This window comes from Netta rufina (genome assembly GCF_964035555.1).
Source record: "Netta rufina genome assembly, chromosome: 2".
In the NCBI taxonomy this organism is placed as follows: Eukaryota; Metazoa; Chordata; class Aves; order Anseriformes; family Anatidae; genus Netta; species Netta rufina.
In genome coordinates, this window is record NC_140124.1 from 40,916,688 (window position 1) to 40,938,653 (window position 21,966).

The following is a 21,966-nucleotide window of genomic DNA, read 5'->3' on the forward strand; positions in this document are numbered from 1 at the left end:
TAGCCACATTTGATACCTTTTCAGAGGTCTTCAGTTATAAAAAGAATATATCTACCAGTTTGACTTGTTCCTAACTCAAATACTTACTTTTTTAATTGCAAAGACTTTAAGCAGCTTGGAGAATAGCCATTGATAGAATAAACCTTGAAATTTAGGTCAATAATTCTGTAGGACTGACTTAAAAAAAAAATGCACATAACAGGAGAAAAGCTCTTTGGTTAGGCACCCAAAAAAATAATCTGTGTTAATGATCTCAATGAAGTCCTTCATGGTTATGTCCCTTTGGACACTCAGAGGGTTGGGGTTCTCCTGCTGTGATTCGTGAATCCATGGTCATCGGAGGCAATAACTGATTTACAAAATGCTACTGCCTAGAAGTGGAAAAGGCTTTGATTTGATTTATTTAGAGCTGGATGGCAAGGACATGCTTTAGTCTGCAAGAAATGTTGATGAGTGGCCTAAAATATTTTAGGGATTGTTGTATCAGTGTTCTCTTTATGAAACAGTATCCTTCAGGACAGATGCCTCTTTCTTTTAATAATGCTTCTTATATCATGTGAGAAGAGATTTGCATTTTCTTAGGCAGTTCTGGTATTGTAGAGGGACCTTAAGCAGCACTTGTTTTTGGAAACCACACTCTTGCATGTGTAAACTTCCAGCTATAATGTAATCACATTTAAGTCTATATTTATGCCCCTTTACTGGAAATTAAGGATCCAGACATAGAATTTTCCCAAAGTTACCTCGCACTAAAAATAAAAGCAGACCTCATAAAAACATCTCACCAGTGCTCTGTGCATTTGTTTGGCTTTGTTCTTCCGGCGTGTTGTAATCATCTACAACTGAAATAAAAAGTAAAAGACATGTCTGAATTTGAAAATGCTTATTTTCCGAGCTTAAAGTATTGGATTACAGACGACATGTGATTTGTATTAGGCAAAGAAGTAATATTGGTTGCAACAATGCAATTGTAAAAGCTTCTATCAGTTCAAATAAAAATACAGATCAGCTTGAATGATCAAGCTGTATTCGTCTCCATTTAAGCTGTATTAGTAAGTGACAGTGCAAGCAGTGGAGATGCATGCTGTCGTTCATGCACAGCTATGAAAAATTCCTCAAATCACAGAAAATTACTCCTAGTTTTAGCTATATCAACAGTCATTTTTCAGAAGATGACAAATGTATTTTGAGATACATTTCTGCATACTGTTAATATCAGCTGATCCTCAAGCACTTTGCAGTGTAGCAATGTTCAGAGCCATTTGTTTGCAGAAAGCAGTGCCATTTGCAGGAAGCAAGGCCATATGCAGAAAGATGCTAAATGAGTTGAAAGTGATCTAAATGCGGTACTGAAAAAGCTGGAGTTTTTCTGTGTTTCGTGGGATCAGAGGAGACCTCATCATTTTAATGGTCTATTTGAGATTTAAGATTTTAAAATTAAAAAAAAGCGCCAAATGTCCTTTGAAAAGCTGATACCTGTTTCATTGCAGTATATTCTGAATTATTTTTTCTCTTTGCTTGGAAGATAAAACATTCACCAAATACTGAATTTATTTCATATTTTTTGAAGGATGGGGAAGCGTGTATTTATGGGAAGTCTACTGAGAGTAGACACGATGAAATGGACAGGGTCAGGAACAAATACTTTATGTTACCATACATTTTAAAATCTCTTTCTGGATCGTTTGAATGTAATAAAATGAAGAAAAAATAAATTACCAACCATGATAGTTGAAGAAAAATGAAGATCACGTTGAGTATTTGAATGTCATACTTGATTTCCAGCACCTTGGGCCCAAATCATGGATTATACCTCCTCCACTCTGCACTGGGTACCACTTACCCTCAGCCATACACCAGGTGTTCATCTTAAGCTGTGAGAATAGTTGTTTTTATTATTATTTTAATTTTGTTGTTTTGTAACAAAAGTGCAGAGATCATCCCGTATTAGTCTATAATTATGCTAACCAAGCTGTTCCAGTTAATTGCAAGCACGAAGGCTAGTGTCCTGTGGAAACAGGAACTGGAAACTGCTTTCTTATTTTGCCCCGTCCATGAAGGCTTTCTCAATAAAAGGAGAACAGCATCTGACTTAAACCATGGTAAATTAAATAGTGATCAGCCACCTTGGTGCGTCGCTTTGTAGCGCTGTGTCCCTTGAAGGTGCTTGGCAGCACCAGCCAGCACTCCTCCCAGGCACAGCTCGGGGCTGCGAGCCATCCAGTGGCTACCTCCAGCAGCAGGTCTGGATGGTTTTAGAAGCCCAAAGGGTTGGCTGACATGGAGGTGGGCTTCCACATCATACGTCTCTGACAGTCCCCAAGGATATCTCCTAATACAGATGTAGCCTTAGTGTCTACTGGCCTTGGCACATCTTTCTCAGGAGTTACTCTCAGTTGAGTAACTATAACAGCCATGGTTTGTTCTTAGTAATTATTAAATTAAATTGTCAAGCCTTTCTCTTCTGTCAGCGTCTGTTCCTTTCTATGCCTAAGAATATATACCCTAAAAAGAAGATTCAAATTCACATGCATACATACATTTCATGACTGAAGTTGAATCACAGCTTCTTGCACAAGGTAGGTACTCAATCCTCCATGTGTGTGTTTGTCACGTGTCGCTGCCAGTAGCTGTTTTGGCTTATTAGGGGATGGCTGAGAGCTGAGGGTCACACCACACTGGTAACGTACGCATGGTTTGCAACAACTTCGACAGAATTAAGTAAATTACAGCTAGGTGTAAAAGCGCTGTCTATGCAAATCACATCGTGACATATCGACGAGAGGTGTCAGGAACAGGTGGGCTGTGATTCACTTTCCTATGATTTCTTTCTGAGAAGTCCCACGATATTTATGCAACTGAAGTAGAGCGTGCTTTTATTTCCCTGTAAGTAGATTCTAAAGGATTTCACTTTTGCATTTTTCTTTCCTAAAGAGGGGAAAAAAATGCTTTTGTTCTCACCACCTTAATCTATTTCATGACTCATGGACAACATTTGGCCTTTAATTAGAGCTGTGGAGTACAGGCTGTCCTGTGCACACCCAGAAATTTGTCACAGTGTGGAAAAAAATGCAGTTTTTCACCATATTTAATACAACGTTTTATACTATGATCTTTAGAAGTATTGTTTGCAGAGGTAAAGCAGCAGATAAGGCAATATGGGTAGCCAAGCAAACATCTCCGAAATGAAATAGTTTGAGGTTTTCTATTAACAGTAACAGCCTACTGTTTTTTGCAGTATGCCAAATAATTTATTTATGCTTGCTGAACAGCAGGTACAGACTTGTAAAATTACAGTGAGCTAGATTTCAGTTTTTAATTCAGGAACTTTTTAAAAAGAAACTGCATAATGAGACATTAGAGGAGGACATACCAGCAATTGTTGAATTTAGGTTTGGTAGCTTGCTGGGTGCCACAAAGAACTGCACCGCTTTCCAGACTTTTCTAGGGAATAAGTGGGGAGATTGGAATAGTTTGCTGAGTTTGGTTCTGGCTGAACGTTGACTTCAGTGCTGTGAGATGGTTGGGGTCACCGCTCTGCTTGCCTTAGGCATCTTTTTAAACTGTTGTTTGCATTTTTCTTAACAAGTATACTTAAAGATTTTCCGACTGGCACATCTTAGAAGGAATTAAATCCAAAATGAGAGGGTTTGGGGAGTGTACAAACTGGGATCATCCACTATCCTAAGTCTCCTTACTTGCATGCTAAATATACATTCGGATGCTCTTTGTTTGCTTCTTATTGGATTTATTTTGAAAGATAAACCTATCTGTATTTTCTGGTTATTGTAAAGCATCGTCACCCTGTCCGTGAGTGGTCAGCTTCCCAACTGGCAGAATTGCTCTGACTGGCCTCAGAAAGTGACCTTCCCTTGCTCTCTGTGCTTTCTGACTGACCTGCTCATGGAAACAGAGGGTCTTTCTAATCCTGAATGAAGTGTTCCTTTGAGGAAATTTCCTAAAGGGGCATTTTTTTTAGCTTCCACTGGGAATGGAGTGCAATTGAATTTGCAGCATGGATCCCAGGGCTGATCAGCTTTGCAGAGCTATTCTTCATGAAATCCCAGCCTTGTACTATACCAGGAAAGCCTATAGGAGCCACCAAGATTTGGTGTTTACAATAAAGTCAGCTTTACACATTCTTTTTTTCAAGTTGTTCGGTCTAGACATTCTACTTTTTTACCCTCCAGTAAAGCAAAATGAATCCCTTGCTCAGAAAAACTGTTCACATTCAGAGTAACCATTCAAAAATCTGATGCTGCCAAAATTCAGGATTATACCCATGTGGCTATCTTTCCCTTCTCTGTATCTGAATTTTGCCATAGTCTTTAAACATGGATACTTTATTTCTCGAGTTCAGTGTAGAGTACAAAGGTGTTGTGTCCTTCTTCATATTTTATATCATTTCTCTCATTTCACGTGAACTTTCCATAAGTTTTCTGTTCCTGCAGGAGACGCCTGGAGGTGTGACATCTGAGATGCAGCTCAGAAGAAAATTCTTGTAGTGTTAAAGAATTCACACGTCCAAACCTGTAATTGGTAGCTTGGGTATATTGATATAGTAGATGTTTAATTGGTATATAACTGCAGCTGGCCTGCCAGATATTCAGGGTCCCTTACTCATAAGCTGTTCTTCCCTTTGATAATACCCAGGAGTTGCTGCAATTTTGACAGCTCAAGTCGGGAGACAGCTGAGAAGCGGGAACAGGTTTTTGTGTATAAGTCCCTTATGATTTCACGAGGCCATGCTTAATATTTCTCATTTAATACGTTTTGGAGGGATGCAATAAAACCGTATCATAATACCTGCATTTAAAGGGGAAAAGGTATATTGACTCTGGATCCCCTGTCTGGAATAACAGATACATAAATTACAAGGTGAGATGGCAGGCTGAAACAGTGCCAAAAAATGTCTGTTTGGCTGGCTGTTAATGCAGCCAGTGATTTGCCTGCAGCTTTAGCAGACCCGTGAGCCTGCTGGGGGCCCTCCTGGCACCGAGGGGAGAGGCAGGAGCCCCCAGCCAGGCTGCCTCCTGGGCCTTTACCAGGGAAAAAGGGGATTTATAACTGTGGTGCTGCCACTGCAGAGGGCTGCTGCTCGCTCCTCCTGCGACTGTCCTGGCTGATGGCTCTCCAGCTGAATCTTTTCCCCATCCCCAGGGTACTTGGCTTTCTGTGGAGCTCTGTGCACGTGTGACCAGCATGTGTGAAGGATGAGGTCCTCTCTTCAGGATGGGCTGTGATCCTCACCTGCCTTCTGCTGGTACAAGAGAGTGGCAGTGCTCCAGACCTGGGAAGAGTTTAAGGAGAGGGTTTCAGAGTAAGCTCTGCAGCCAACCACTTACTTTTTCACCTTTCTTTCTTTCTTTCTTTGAGAACAAGGCATTGCTCGGATGCTGCTGCAAATGGTCTTACCATTTATCCTTAGAAGACACATGGCAACTGCTACATGTACAGAAACAAAAGTGAAAACTGTGGGGTTTTTTGAAAGAAGAGAAGAGAGGGTGTTAGGTAAACAGGAGAGATGTAAGCACAGCACCCATGGATGAGCCCACTGAAAAGACTTTTTATCTTGCTCTGTCCCATGTGATTTTCATAAATCGAAAGAATGATCGTCTTGTGATCATAGGAGCTCTCTGTCTGAATCTGGCAGGGGAGGGAGAAAACAGGAAAACATCTTGCTAAGATTTTCCTGTGGCAGATTAATCAGCCCCAGTCCATTCAGTCATCTCCAAAAGGTCGCCTTTTCTTGTCGTCAGAGCAGCCCAAGCTGCCCTGTTCCAGGCAGGCCACATTTGTCCTGCGAGCCACCCTTCTTGCACAACTCAGCTCAACTTCTGTCTTTAACTTTTGCAGTAAGCTCCCTACCTCTGGTTGGTGTTACCCTGTGAAATCCTCATCACCACTGTGTTGTTTCCTTCCCCTCTTTTTCCCCTTCACTTGCACAGCCTGCATCCATCCACCTTTCTCAGCCCATCCTCCCATTTTGTCAGGACACCAGCTGCACAGGGCAGTGCTGGTTCTGCCCACGACACCCTGCTAACTCTGTTTTCTGCACGGTGCCGTACAGAAGCCAGAGGAAGCCGTGCTGTGGGCTGCACACGTGCTTGGAGTGCGTGGGGAGCCGGGCCGAGGGGTACGGCCCCCCGTGTCACTCTTAACCTGGTGGTTTTGCCAAGCTGCTCCAGCTCCAACTCATCTCTCTGCTGTCGCCTTCAGTAATGAGTTTCAGCTGCAGTGTGGAAAGGTAATTTTCCTTCGCTACTGCCAGTACTGGAGAGCCAGACTTAAATACTTCTGGGTGTTTACTTGAACTCTATTTTGTAGTCTCCAGGCAGCTGAGTTTTGCTAAACTCTGCATTTTACAAGGTTTTAGAGGGGTCGTTCTGCATTAACAGAGTTTCTTTGTCACTGAACGCGGGTGAAGGAGAATACAGCGTGAAGCAGCAAGCACAAGACACTACTTGCCAGATTTCAAGGGATTTCGTACAGTGTATTTGTTTAGAGATCAGTTGTCAAAACTAGTAGCAAAAGAAATGGTGGGAGAGGTAATGACCATGTGCTGATGAGCCATGCAGATGCACGCCTGTAAAACTCACCAGGAAGCATAATGCTCAAGACATCTGCTTTATTTTGGCATATTTCTCTCTGTGTCATTTTTTTTAAATTGCTTTTTTGTTTGTTTTCTGCGTTGTTTTCATACGTCACTTCATCGCTCCTTGGAAACTTGTTAAAACTTCTCTGGGGTCGGACAAAGCCCATAGAAGCATGCCAGATTTGAAGGATCAGGGCGAGCCACGCGGCTGGACTCAGCTCCTCGCAGGTGGGGAGCCTGCAGCAGGTGCAGCTCATCGGGGCTCACCCCACGCAGCCAGGAGCCCAGGCAGACAGGGGGACCAAATTCAGGCCAAGGCGTTGGTTGTTGAGAGGATAGGAGGCAGCTGGGTCTGCCTGGGAGAGCGAGGGGAATTGCCGTTCAGCCAGCTTGCAGGCGTCTGCAAATACTCGTGGCACAGTTTGTTATTTCTTCAGTTGAGCTGTAAACATGCAGTTGCCGATAGCGGGTTAGAAACTGGTGAGTCTGTAGGTTTCAGACGGTGCAGAAGGGCAGGGATTTTTTTTAATTTTTTTATTTATTTTTTTTTCTGCCTGCCGATTAGTGAAAGTCCCCGTGTCTCGCTCGATAAATAACTGCAGCGCCAAGTATGTGCGGGAACGCCGCGAGCCTCCGGGGGTAAGGCTGGAAGGGAGGAGGAGGAGGAGGAGGCAGAGCCCACCCACACGGGGAATTTCCTTGGAACGTGCACATACCTCCTTTCTCCTGGCTAGGTTTTTGTTCGAGCTTGCCCTCTCCTCTTCACGTGTTCCCAGCTCTGCCAGCAGCTCAGTGGAGAGGCTAATTTGAGAGGCTCCGAGAAGTAATTGTAGCGTGGTGATTGCAGAGCTGACATGAGGCTTTTCCTCGTCCGGCGTGCTGCAAGACTTTGCGTGTCACTACATGGGCATAGCTTGGCAGGGATTTCTATTTTCTCTTTGGTACTGGGTCTTGCTGCTTTGTTAGAGTACCTGTTGCTCAGTTTTTCCTTTGTATCTTGGTTCAAAAAACCCCATGTACATCTAATAAAAACATGAGCTTGTCCTTGAAAGGTGTCCCCCCCTGCTCCTGCCATCCAAAAGCCATATAAGCATACACAACAAATAAAAAGAGACCTGAGTTAAGAGCATAAACCAAAATCTGCCGTATATGTGGGGGATAGCTGTTTGGGAAGTCTTTCTTGGTACTGTGCTTCCATGCAAGGGAGCCACATAAACGGTTTGGAAAAGTGTCATTCTTCACGAAGAAATACTGCGCTTAATTAATTCTTGCTCCTGGGAGGTCAACCTGGGGCACTCATTATTGTCTTAATTGGTGGTATAAATCCTGAGGCACTGGAGGGGAAGAGAGGAGAAAAAACGACGAGCAGTTAACAACATATATAGCCTTTTGGATAAGTGCTAGCCAGTTGCACGGCCGTCCGAGTGGCATTTTATGGTTTTATTGGGTTGCGGGTCTGGTCCTCTACAAATTAGGTTAAGGGGAATTGATTTGCATAAACAAAAAATAAGAAAATAGCAAAATGTGATAATTAATTCCTGAGTTCTGCATTGAACCGTGTGAAGTAAGTCAGCGTTCTGCCACTCAGAAAATGTTTCTTTGATCTCCTCTTATTCATATTAAATTATATTCATTACTTTTCCCATCTGGAGTTTCCTAGCAGGCCAAAAATCATCCTACAGACATTACTGAAAGGAAGTTAACTGTAACTTTTTAATTGTATACATTTCATCTCCTTCTTTTTTTTTTTTTTTTTCTTTTTTTTTTTTCCTTTTTAATTTGAAGAAAGCAGATGGAAGTGCATACCAGCTCCTTCCTCTCTGTTTCAATTGCTGAAGTGGAGAAAATCTAAGTGGTTCTTTCCCCTTACATATTGCTTCAAGGTGATGACTGTTCCGTCTGGAGACTTTGACATGTTTGCTAAAAAGGTCAGGAGTTCAGTGAAAATCGAAGTTGTGGAGAAATCCATGGGTAGGCTCGTGGATAGCATTGTACCCTTGCTGGCACAGGCTGCTGCGGATTGCAGCCGAATGAATGAACCTCGCACGCTTCGTGGCAGATCGCACTCACTCTCCCTCCTTCTCTGTGTGTGTTTGGAGGTCGTGCTGTCAGTAGCTGCCTTTCTGCAATCAGAAAATGTGTTGGCATGTAGGGCACCGTGAAAAATGGGTTTCATTTCCAGCCTTACCAGGGTAAGGGCTAATAGGCATTAGTAGCTCAAATAGCTTCCTTCAAACTTTGTTGTTCAAAATGTGTTTGTTTGTTTTGTTTTGTTTTTCCTTGCTCCCTGTGGCCCACAAGATTTATTTATTTTTTTATTATTATTTTTTTTGCACTTTAGAAACCATTACTTTCTATGTGGCCTCCCTGTCTTTGCAGGAGCATTCCCACTTTGGTAGCTCAGGGATGGTGACACATCCCTTATCTGCCTGTCCCTGTCCACTGGGGCCTTTTGTTTTTAAGAATTGAGGAACCTTACAAGCCTTTCTATATATATAAAAGTAATGACAAGGAGCATAGCTTTTTTTTTTTTTCCCCTTTGTTGTTTGCTCATAGGTCCACAGGTCTGTATTCCTGTATGTGAGATTCGGGATAAAGCCTGCTTTTTTCTTTTTTTATGGAGCATTTCAACTTCTGTTGGTTAAAAAAAAAAAAAATACCTTCTCTAAATAGCAAATTTTATTTTCTTCCTTTGGCCGTGGGAGGTTATGTCTGCTCCTCATCTGCAGAATAAACGGCTAGCTGAGGTGAAATGTGAATTCCTGCTCAAAATAACAGCAGCAACAAGAACACACTGCACGCTCTCACAGAGGCTGTGTCCAGCCCCTCTTCTGCCAGGCAGCTACATCCTCTAGGTGTTCTCTGCAAGCTATGGGCATGGAACAGTGTTAATTCCTTTGTTTTTGCAAAGATCTGGCTGTCCTGCTCTGACACACATGATCAGCACAATTTCTGGGCTTCCTGGCAGCAAGCCTTCCTCTACTTATTGTTGTAGCGGCTTCCATTTTGTGCAGGCGGTGGTTTCCAGCCACAATGTCAGACAATTAATTTGTTTATTCTAAGAGCCGTGACTTCCAAAGCGTGATAGACAGTGCAGACATCCTGGAAAAGTGCTTTGCAGCTAAGAATGCGTTTATTTTAGCTTCCTTTTAGGTGGCTGCAAAAGCAGCTTTTGTTGCTTCTGGGGTCTTGTGTTCTGGCTGCAGCCATTTTACAGTCTTTTGTACTGTACAAAATCACTTAACATCATATGCCGTGTCTTTTTGGTCTTTTGTAAGCCTTTCTATGTAACTCCAGTGGTGAGATTGCATGTTATCAGCCCAATTATTCCTGGTTAACGAGTGAAAGGTGTGCTCTGCCTGCCCTAACCTGACCTCTGATCCTACCAGGACTTTGTGGGAAAGGTGGGGTTTGTTCCTCGGCTGTGGCCACTTGTAATATAAATATTGCAAATTTCATTCAGTTCCTGAATGCACCTGTGCAATTCCCTGGACACACAGCAAAGTAGTTTTGTGCAGATCTCATCACAGGGAGCTTAAATGTCTTTGCTGATGCTCCAGAGACAGCAGGAACTGGGTTCTTACCTTACCTATGCAAGCTTTACAGGGCTAGCGAGTATAGAGGGTTACTTGAATGACTGAAATAAATAGATTGAAAAGAGGCTATGTATCACAAAAACATTTAGAAGGGTGCATACTAACATGTCCTGTATGTCACAGTAAACCTAACAGCAGAAGTTTCAGGTATGTCATGAGCTGGGTTTTCTTTTCAGCTGTTTCTGTTCTGTATTTTTCCCTTCAAAGCTCAGTCAGTCAGAGTTTATAAATGACTGATAAACCATTCCACAGAAAAGTCTTTCCTACTCCTTTGTTTCTTTTACGATAAAGTAGCAATTCACTTCACTCAGAAGCTTATTTTGCAAATTTACCAAAGAATAGCCTCTAAATCTGTGAGAGTCATAGCTGGCTGGTTGTATTTGGGGGTAATCAAAGCTGAACCAGATGAACTGAGCAGGCTGTTTAAACAGATTGAGCTAGCAATAGCCCTTCTCTGCTGATTACTCTGTCACTGGCTTGCAATGCAATTTTTCAACTTGTAAGCCCGCTACATCTATGAAAAAAGATTTGGCATACCCTCTGCTGGCAAAATATTTTTAAAAAGCTGTTGAGATCAAATGATCCATCTCTTCATGTAATGGGTATAACTTCGGCTTTAAATCGTGTGACTTGCCAAAATCAACTGGACAGTGAAGGACTGGGAACTGTATAGGTTCCCTCTCAGATAGGTAAGGGTAGCAGTTCGTGCTAACAATTCTGTAAGACTTTGTCAGCTTGAACAGTTAGCATCTTTTTAAGGGTTTATCCTTAATGTCTTCCTTTGTATTCAGATAACCAGTGGCATGGTGGCATTCCAAATCTCCCTGAAATAGTTAATATCCTCTGAATTGAGCTCTTTAAGTTTTGACACACTGACAGGTAACTACAAAAATGTATGGTGGGTGGGATGGCGTGGTTTGTTTGGCACCATGTTGAAGTTACATTGACTAAATCAGTTATTTAATTTTAAGCAATAGACCTAGTAAACTGGGTTTATTTTCTGCTTGGTACATATGGTTTCACGTATCACTCTCTGCTTTCAGTGCAGCAGATAAGATATCAACACAATTAAAAGTGAAAAATAATCTGTCTGCTCTGCCAGTGGTGAATGCTCAGAGAACACACGCTGATACAATACATTTCTGAATAATTTATACTCAGCATTTTTTCCTTGCACTGGGTAAATGAGGATGCCTAATGTGGCATGGTCAGAGTGATACTCTATCTGTCATCCATTAAGATAACAAGATTGGTGGGCTTGGGAGGAGCATGGCGTGGTGTGCAGAAAAGATGAGATTAAAAATTGAAATGTCAGTCCAAAGTGCTTTGTGTGAAGGCTGCCAGTAACAGCAGCTCAGAAGGACAGAATTAATTCAAAAGTGTGATTTCTGTAAAGCTTCTTTGTCTTTGCTAAAAGAAAACACAAGATCCGTGCTCCTTTCAAAAGTTGTGCGTAGAGGAATATTAGAGCAAATCACTGTTCCTGATAGGTCTTAGTAGGTTTCTCTACTTGAATTTCAAGTGCTTTGTAGATGCTATCAAAAACAGTTTTGTACCACAGTAATGTTTTATATCTCACAGAATGTCTTTGTCTTTGTATTTGTAGTGTGCTTTAAATTACAAAGAATCATCTGTGCTTGTTTTTGGCACAGGAGTGTCTCATCTCCCATCACAGGGAGTTAATTTGGAAGGAATGCTAAAATATTTGTATAAAACATTCTTCATTTAAATATTGAGCAGAACAGATTCCTTCTGAGGTGAATGTATTATCATCAGTAGTAGCTTTGTCTTCCAAAAGCCTATAGGAACTTGAAGCCGATTAGTTTACAAACAGCGGTAGTTTGCTGTCTCCAAAATTTCTGACAACATCTTTAGGTTAGGTTGCATTCAGATTTCCTTTCATGTTTTTTGAAGAAACTGTTGGGATTGTGAGCTAGGGTTCAAGTCACTTGACAAAGAGTACAGGAGGAAAACATACATGTCGGCCTGCTTCTAACTTTGCTATTTTTAGTGAACATAGTGTGGGGAAAAAAAAAAGGATATGAGCAATATGGGTGTTGTCTCTGGCTGCAGAGGTGCCGGTAGCCAAAGCAGGTGAGGTGCAGGTACCTGTGCAGGGACAGAGGCAGGCTTCTGCTCTTGCTGCGGTCTGTGAGACGGGCTCAGCAGGAAGCCACACAGCCACGGGCGATGTGCCACATCCCCAGTGGTGCAACAAGTCACATACCTGGGGGATGAGCAAGGGCCACGTTCAAGTGCGAGCCTGTCGCATACCTGCTGGGGGACATGCTCGGCAGTGTTTGTGTTTCGGTTTTGCTGCAGCGCAGTGCGAGCAAGCCCAGAAAGGAGGCAGCGCACAGGCCTGGGGGCAGGCGGCCATTTTCCGCAGCCGATGGCAGCCTGCCTTCCTGCCCCAGCCACGGCCTCCCTCAAATCACATCTTCTGCGCCCATCCCAGAGGCCTCAGGCTGGCTGCACGTGTGACACGGCATCGAGCCAGGCATGTTCACTATTTTGGGTGCCTGGAGTGTGTCTGATTTGCGTTTATGGCCTGCGCTATAAACCTGACACTTGGGGTGAGACAGACTGGAGGGAGAGAAAGTATACGGAGAGAAAAGCCCCCGTCATTCCGCGCAGTTATCTGGCATAGAGGTTTTCCTCATGAGCAAATATTTTTCTTAGCCTACCATCAGATTTGGGAAATAATCTGGGCATGACCCTGCTCGGAGTGCCTCCCCATGCTTGTGCCTGCACAGCGTGAGGGGTGTGGAGGCAGCTCCCAGAACCAAACCACAGAGCTAAACAAATGCTGCTTGCCATTTTGTGCCTGAAGAATGGCCTATTACCCCCCGTGGGATGGTTTCGGTTTGGCTTTCGCATGCAGAGAAACTAAATAATATCTATAATCTGGGCATTTTTCTTAGTGTCTGTCCAGAGACAGATCAAATCTGTTCAGTGACGTATTGTCAAGGTTTTAAAATGAGCTTGCCACACGTCTCAGTAGAAATAGTATCCTGCTGCTGTCTGGTAGAAAAGTACTTAGGGGTGGGCGCTAAGGTTCCTCAGACAAAACAGGTCCTTTGAGCAGGACCACATTATACCTTTTTTCATATGAATATTTTTACATTAACAGGTTCACTTTTTTTTTTTTTTTCTGTTTTGTGAGTAAGTCCAGAAACATCAAATATGTAAGATTTTTTTTTTTTTTGTAATACAAGTCTAAACTTCCACAGTACTCTCTTCTATATATCTCACTCTATGTAGGGTATTTCTGAGGGGTAGGATATTTCTGAGGACCTTAGGGTGTTGAAGAAACCCTTAATTTCATCCTGGATATCTGCTTTTTCTAGGTTTGTTCTCTTAAGCCTTTTATATTAGTAATGAGTTCATGAATGCTTTATGCTTGTCATCTGCAGAAGTCAGATCACCTTTTTCCGTTTGGCTGTGTGGTCAACTATGTGTGCTAAGGACTGAGGTAACCTTCTCTACTTTCCTTCCTGATGGGTTGTAATTAGACCCTAGGTTAAAAGGATGCAGAACCTGTGTCTAAATATCAGAACAAATGATCACTCAGTGGGTGCCATTAACCTCTGGCTATATTTGGGTGAATTACAGGTACAACGAGGGAGGCTGTTTCCTCTCTTCTCTGTACTGGGTGACGCTTTTGACTCTTGAATTTTGTTTCAAGTAGTGCCTGTTTCAGTAAATCTGAAGTTGCTCAAGCATGGATGACTGGTGGCCTGTGCCCCAAGGAACGTGCAGACAACAAGGAGGTTCTGGGAGCTGCGTTTATTAAATTACTCCAGTTGTTCAGCACAGTGAGATGGCCGCTGCACAAGAGTCGTATTTGTTCGTTCAGGCCATTCTGCTTCCTGCAGTGTCAGGCTGATGTTCGGAGTCTTATTCCATCAGTGACATGTAGCAATAGATTAAACCATGACGGCTGCAGGGGAAGCTACCAGTCTTGCCTTCCCCTACCTCATGCCATGTAAAAAGCAGTGACTAAATAAGCCGTATGGAGATCCTTGAACCAGGACAGTTCACAATTTCTGTCTGTTGAACTCAAGAAGATGTCATAGACTTCTCACAGTTCTACTTAGCATCATCAACAATTACCACGAAGCCAGGCATTGCAATTAGAGAAATACCAAAGCAAGAAAATAGTAAGTGGAAATTACCATAAATTTTCTTCTCGGCAAGTAAATAAATGTATGTGCCATATTTTCCTAACAAACATTAAAGCAATGTTAGTGAGCAAAGCGCAGAATGTAAGATATCAGTGTTATTGATAATCTTTAAACATTTTAATTGCCTAAACAACTGTCTTTGAATGCTTCTGCTGTGTCCTGTAGCTTGAGAAAGAAATGTTTTTTGTTAGCTCTTTGATGATTGTATGAAGTGTCTTCTAAGTCAGAGAAGCTAATGTCAGGATGAGGCTTGCCTGTGCAAGAACAGAAAACTCTTGCCAGGGGTTACGTGATTAAGGAGATATTTTTCAGTTCTGAGTGAATTTGAGGAATTTTCATAACATTAGCATCTATAGCATGTTGGGTGTGCAAGGAATTTATGACCAGCCCTTACTGACTGTGCCTGCCCTACCACTCCCTGATTGTATGGCCAGAAACTCTCTCAGTTAACTACGAATGACAGGGTTTGGGGCTTTTGAACTATTGCATATCTCTGTGAGTGCATTTAGGAGAGCCAATTTTATAGCTCACCATGATTACATCTTCAGACAAACGCATTGTTGGTACAGAGCTATCATCTGTGGCATCGAGTTTACCACTTCCCCGTGGGGTGTAAACATGTGGCTGGTTGAAGAGTTTTAACCTCTCAAGTCCTCCAACAAATATTAAATTGCTAACTGTTCTTATATAATGCTACAGTGTTGACTGAAATTTGACCCTGGCACTCGCTGAAATGATTTTCAGAATCTGTTGGAGAAGGTTAAATGGTACTGTCAAGTGTCCAGATGCCTGTTGCAGAAATACTTTCACTGAATATCTGTGGGTTGATTTCTCAAATGCTTAAAGTAATCCTCTTTTTTTCTTCTTCATTATTATGTGATATTATCTACAGCTTGGTTTTTAGCGTAGATAAAGAAATTAATTTGGTTTTGCCTTTTTCTCTGTGCCAGCTAATCTTGCCATTTATGACTGTTTTTCTCTTTTACTTGCCAAAGGAGGAATCCAGGCAAATGTTGTTCCTTAAGTATAAACCAGACCTCTAGTCCTCTTTAATTTCTGTTCAAGATCATTATAATTACATGATTATTTTCACAGCTGTATCTCAATAAGAAAAATGCTGTAATTGGCGACTTTTACAAGTTCACAACTCAATAACCTGATACTGGAACTCTTCCACCTGCAGAAGCCTAATTAATTGTTGTAGGAATTCAGACAGCTAAAAGACATGGATTTCAAATTACTTCATTTTCTACGTGCAGTATTCGAGCTACAGAGAACCTCTGTGCTAACAGAAAAGGATGGGATCTTTAGGCTGAGAGACTCTTGGTTGTTGGATGAGTATTTGACTTCCAAGTGGATCAATTAAGAAAGCTGTTGTTTACCCAGCTCATTGCTAAATCCATAAGCAAAAAACATTTTTATCTGAGTCTTCATGTAAAACTTCAGGACTTCATTTCCTGAGTGCTGTTACTAGTTGTAGTTTTGCTTATTTTGGCTTTTGGTTGCATTATTTAATTTGTTTTTGGTTAAGAGATGAGTTTTTATGTTGCAGGAAAAAAAAAAAAAAAAAAAAAACAAAAAACAACAATACTTAATTATAAAAGAGTGAGTCTTTAAAGATGCCATGCTCCAACCATAACTTTGATTTTATTTTGTTATTTTAAAGCTATGCTAGTGTCTGTCTCTAAGGTTTATGGGATGCTCAAAGGTTTATTCGATTTCTTTTTTTCTTGATTTCAGGGCTTTTTCCGCAGAAGTATCCAGAAGAACATGGTTTACACATGTCATAGAGATAAAAATTGTGTTATCAATAAAGTTACCAGAAATCGCTGCCAGTACTGCAGACTACAGAAGTGCTTTGAAGTGGGAATGTCCAAAGAATGTAAGTTGTCTTCGGAAGCAATTTATTGTTTGTCATATCCTAAGTATATGTGACAGTCCCAAAGGAAGAAAAATATTACACAGTTACGCAATTGAAGCCAGTGTCTGTATTCATGTGCACAGAAAGGAGTTTGAACTTTGCACACGACTTCAGATGTGCTTTATTGACTTCTGAGTCCTTAACTTTGCAGCCTAGATGCTGTCACTTAAGACCAAATAGTGCAATGTGCTCTCTGTGCAACATGGCCAACCTGTGTGGATGTGACAACTTCTACGTGGGTCATTTCACCAGGTTTTCTAAAGGAACAAAATCACACATGCTTGCTTTAAGGTTGGATTATCTCCCCTATGTTCTAGAAATGGCTTCCTGGGGCATAAGTGAGATGGCACTGGCTTCTTAAGGGCTGTTTCAGTCCTCCCACAGCCGTGCAGAGCAGCTTGTGGCTTCGCTGCTTGGCAAGTTTTTCTCCTGTCAGCCCAGGGTGTCGTTTCCCAAGGGCCTCCCGATGGCCTTTGCAGCACATAGCAGCCTTCTTCAGCCTTGCACCTTCTCCTTGTGCCAGTGTGGGTGCTTTTGCAAGAGGTCCTTCTTCTGGTGTTAACACCATTTGTGACATTTTACAGAGCCTGATGCTACAATGGCATTGAGTCTTCTGTTTTTACTTGTTGGAGCTCCTCTGAAAGGTGAAACAAGCTGGTTAATCCCCTTCTAAACCCACAAAGCCAGTAAACCTGACTATGAACAAATACTTCCAAGTGCACACACATGAAAAGACAACTTTCCCTGCCTTCTTTTCTAGAAATCCAGGTTTTGCCCTTCAAATTAGCATTTTAAAATATACAGATAGAAGTATGTGATTTTTCTCATTTTCCAGTTTATTGATATCCCTGTCAAGCATAGAAATCTACCCCCCAAAAAAGCCATTCTCAAGTCTCTAAGGGGTGTAATGCTTCTGAAAAATTCCCATTTTTGAATGGAGTGATGGCAGTAAGAAAAAAAATCTTTGGTGTAATGACTTATTTGGTTGCTGAGAGTTTTTACCTCAATCAGTGCTGTTCCTGATTTCAGTAGGTTAGTTCCAACAATAAACACTACAGAAATTTGCAGTTTGAGCATTAGAGAGGAAGAAAATTGCCCGATACCACTTCCTTACTCTACTTCACCCACGGGAGTTCCTTAGAGAGACATACAGACTGGAGAAAAAAAAAATTAACACTAATGAGATGTTTATGACTGAACTGTGACTTAAATCCATTCTCATCTTCACCATTTTTCCTCCATAAATTGCATTACGCTTCCCAGTAGTTCACTTCTGCATCTTTGGGCAGAAGCAGAATAGGTCCCAAAGCCATGCTGATCTGTCCTGGTTGCATCCTTTTTCTCTCTCCTACCATCTCCTTCTCCTCTTAGAGGAAGAGTGCCGAGGAGCCAGAGAACAAACCAGATAGATCTTTATGTTCACTCTGCAGTTTTTCTAACTTCTCCTCATGGAAATCTGAAATTACAGCTGCTGAAAATGGCCCCACATCAAGTCTCAAGAGCTGGAGGAGCTAGGAGGTCTTAGGATTTCCATGACTTTACTGCCGTTGTTGTTGGGGTTTCAAGTTTTCTTGCATGCATGAAGGGCAACTTTGTTTGACTAAAGGTCCAGGAGGGAGAACATCATACAAAGGATGTCTTGTGTAGATGGGTCTATGTAAGCTGCTATGGGCTCCAGTGACCACAGCTCCTAACTGCATGTTAGATGTTTTAGGGTGAGAAACACAGTTTGATAATGCTGTAGATTGTCATAAAAGTAATCTTAAGGCTATCATTTATAGTAAATGAAATGTCTGGATATTCCTATAAGGCAGACTGTGGCAATGGCAATAGTTCTGCCCAGGAATCTTTACTTTTTAGCAAAAAGAGTGGTCAATAATAACAAACGCTACATACAGTTTACTGGAATGGAGACCATGACAAGAGTAAAGGAGGAGGTAGGCTGAATACAGATAAAGATGCAAGATGAAGTAAGGATATTACTCCTAGGTATATGACTGCATACATACCTGTGCATATGAAGCATTTTTTGTGGATAAACCAGCATGATGCAGTTTGAGAGAGAAGAAGAAACACTTTCCTCACCTCAGGGTTTGCTGGCCTCGAATTCCGAAGGATTTTATTGCTGACGTGAAATAGTAATCTTATTAAATGCTGTCACGTCACGTCAGAGCAGGCTTTGGAAATAGCAGCAGTATTCCTAACGTGTTAACCCAAGTTACTTAGGGTAAAGTATAAAGACTTACTGCCTTTAAGGTGATAGTTGGTGTTCTCTCATAGGATAGCAGGAGCTTTACAGGCAAGAATTAACGTTTTGGTCTGCCTGTTTCTTAGGGTGAACACAGCAAAATTGCCCTTTGGCAGTCGCCTTTATCTCAAACCACCACGGGCACCGAAAGAGGGGGTACCAGCTTGGAGGGGGACCACTGAGGATAGTGGGGAGAAGTGAGGGATGTTTCTGTAGGAGGTGTATGCAAAGGAATAGAGAAGTTACTTTAAATGTCATCAGCTCACCGTGTCTCTTGCTTTCTTGGTTCAAAAGTCTGAAGTGATTCTGTGTTATCCTTTCATAAACAGTAGCTTTTCAACTCTTGAGAGATTTGATAAACTATTTTATTTTCTGACCTTCTTTCATACAAGTCTCCAGGTTTCAACTCTATTTCTTGATGAGTTTATGTAAACTAAGGAACATTTGTCAGTAGGCTTTTTTTTTTATTTTTTTTTTAAAGGAGATGGAGGCTTTTCTTTTCCCCAAGTAACTTCCTGGCATTTTGCTCGTCTGTCTTCTTACAGTTCTGTTACCTTGTAATATGAAAGCCTCGAACAAAGGACAGAGAAAAGAATCAGAGAAGTCTCGTAGGGAAACAAGCCTACAATGTTCAAACCAGTCCCAAATGGGGAAAGTAATCGCAGTGGGCAGCCACAAGTAGGAACCACAGGGTCTGTTCCCAGGAGCTGAGGAGGAGTAAATGCAAAATTTCAGCATTCAGAGTAATCTGTGCTTAAATGCTATGGTCGTGTTTTCGTTTGTTCTGCATTTAAAGGGCATGCAAAAGCGCTCACATATGCAACTGCTTTTGAGTTTAACGAGCATTGCACACAAACATCAGAGATAGAACTGGCTGCCTCGCCAGTGTAATAAGTAAGAACTTGGAGATGGAGATACAGCATGTTGGAAGAGAACAGACACTGAGCATTTCTTGTGTGCTTTTATCTTGTTTTAGAGAATGAAGTGAGACGACAAAGGAATGCACCAAATTTGCATCTCTTTATAGGTTGTTTTGTTCGTATGGGGAAAAAAAAGTTATCTTCGACCCCATTTTAGTCCCCAGATCTGATCAAGAGAGGTCAATAACAAGTCCGCCTCCAGGGCAGCAGTGGAGCTATTTGTATTATGATAATATCTGCGGGACCCAGCTGAAACTGGATCCCACCAGTGCAGGGACTGGCTTTCATTGTGTATTGCTGCTGCAAAGTTTGTGCTCCAAATAGACAAGACAAAGGGTGTGAGGGGAAGCGATTCAGTGATGACTCTCTTATCATCCTTATCCGTGCAAAACATGGCTTGAAATAAAGCCCTGCTGTCTTTTGTCAGATCCCCTGCTTCAGAGACTCCTGAGCCTAGTGCCCCCTGCATCCGGAGCTGCACCTCTAAATAGAACAGCCCTCGGCCAACCCCTCCCCTGGTGATGTTTCAGCTTTGGGGTTTATTGTAAGTTCACTTGTGGGGCTCATTTGTGGGGCTCCAGAAGCTTGTTCAGGAGAGTGTAGGTGCAGCTGAAGCTCTGATACCCACTCCAAAACATTTCTGTCCTTTTTACCCTTCCAGTCCGTTAATTTTTTATTTTTTTTTAATTGACGTGTAGAGACAAATTGTAATCACACAGGACTTTTTTTTTTTTTTTTTGCTGTCACTGAAGTGAGAAGGCTACCGAGGCTGACAGTGGCTCATTATGTGATGGAGAGCCTTAGGAAACTAACCTTTGCCCTTTGATTGCGTGATCTCTAAGCTGATGTTGGAGCATCATCCCTGGCCTGACCCCAGGTGTCAGCGAGCAGCAGTCTGTTGTCGGGACGCATGGACCTCAGTGCTTGGGAGCTAGCGCGGGGTCACACGACTGGTGCTGCCCCGCACAATTAGGGGAGCGTGTGGGAAACAGGGCAAAAGTCTTAAATGATAGTGGGCTCTTTCAAGGAGGATGCTGGAATGTGTGCTTTGTAAGGTGAAACCTACCCTTACAGAAAACCCAAGCCGGGTTTATTCCAGAGTATGGAGGAAGGAAAATGGAGCTTCTTTCTGCCACAACTGCTCCGCTTAGCCTAGCAGCTCTTCCACTTCCATCCTCCCTCTTCTAGAAAATGTGCAGGCTGCAAGGACCACCACTGTGCTTATCGATCTGTTGGGTCCCTCTCAGGCAAACCCCCAGCCCACGTACCGTGGTGTGGTGCAGAAGAGCCCCCTGTGCTGGCACAAACCTCATCCGCAGTGAGCTCTAATAGAGCAAAATTATGTTTATAAAGGCACAGAATTATTGTTCCAGATTGCTTCAGTGCACTGAAGCAATGTTCAGATTTGTAAATCTGCTTACAATTAACCTCCCTGGAGGAAGGGAGGGAATGCAGGGGAATTACCATGAAGTGGAGAGAATCCAGATTTTGTGTTCTGTATTTGTTGTTTTTTTAAAAACTTGCCCAGAAATGTCTGTTGCTTTTCGTCGCAGACTTCAAAGTCTTGTAATATTTAAATGTTCATGTTTCTCAGAACATGCAATTACATTCTGCTACTGAACAATAGGCTGAATTGATTTACTTATTTTAATTCTGGTTTAAATCAGCAACCAGGAAACATCAACTTAAAGAGCTGTCGTGTTTGTATTTTTTACTTTATGCGCCTGTTTCATTTTTTTCCAGGCCCCTTACTGAACTGAATTCCATCTCCAGTGAGTTGTTGAGTAGAGGGCTAGTCTCTGTAGTTACGTTTCGGAAGCTCGTGCAGATGCACTGACATCATTTTAACTTGAATTAATTAAAATGCATGAAATCTTCACTTAAATGCTTTTACTCAGAAATGAAGTGTTTTTATTTTTATTTTTTTTTCCAGTGTACTGAATTTAAGAATTGCTTCTGCTTTGCTATGGGCTAGATTTTTAACTAGGTACCTAAATACCACGCAGTGGCTGGGGGCTTTTTCAGACATCCCGGAGCAGTTACCTTGCCTGCTGACACTCATTGGTTTCTCAGGAGGCATGATTGAAATATCAAAGTAGGAATCACAAAACCCTGAATTCTGTTCTGGGACTAATTCCTCTCTGCAAATGTTACAAGCTGATTAGACTAGTTTTCCTATCTTGATAGGTGAAAATGATGACCCTTTTTACAGGAGCTGGGAGACCTTGTATTGTAAGTGCTTTGAAGGCAAAAGAGGTAAACTGTGAAAATACCAAAGAAATTAAGAATTAAGTGTCTAGATAGTGGGAAAACAGTGAACAAGCCATACAGGCCCCTTCTTTTTTGTGTTGTTCATTAAGGTTGCATGTTTGTTTTTCAGTTTCTGATCAGATAGGAATGCTTGTATTTATTTTTTCAGTCTGAGAAACTGGAAACCTTTAAAAATTAATGCCAAATGCTCATTCCCATGGATGGGGGGATTTTATAAGATCAGAGCAA

The 21,966-nt window shown here is 42.0% G+C and overlaps 1 protein-coding gene across 4 annotated transcripts in view; it reads left to right on the forward strand.

Moving 5' to 3' along the window:
• RARB (retinoic acid receptor beta) overlaps positions 1-21,966 on the forward strand; it is a gene marked incomplete at its 5' end in the record, with an annotated part of 187,494 nt that overhangs the window by 128,256 nt on the left and 37,272 nt on the right. For all 4 annotated transcript variants that reach the window (XM_084306862.1, XM_084306864.1, XM_084306861.1 and 1 more), the window contains one exon: positions 16,119-16,260. In XM_084306862.1, coding sequence (XP_084162988.1) covers positions 16,119-16,260 — 142 coding nt within the window. The remainder of the gene's footprint in view (positions 1-16,118; positions 16,261-21,966) is intronic.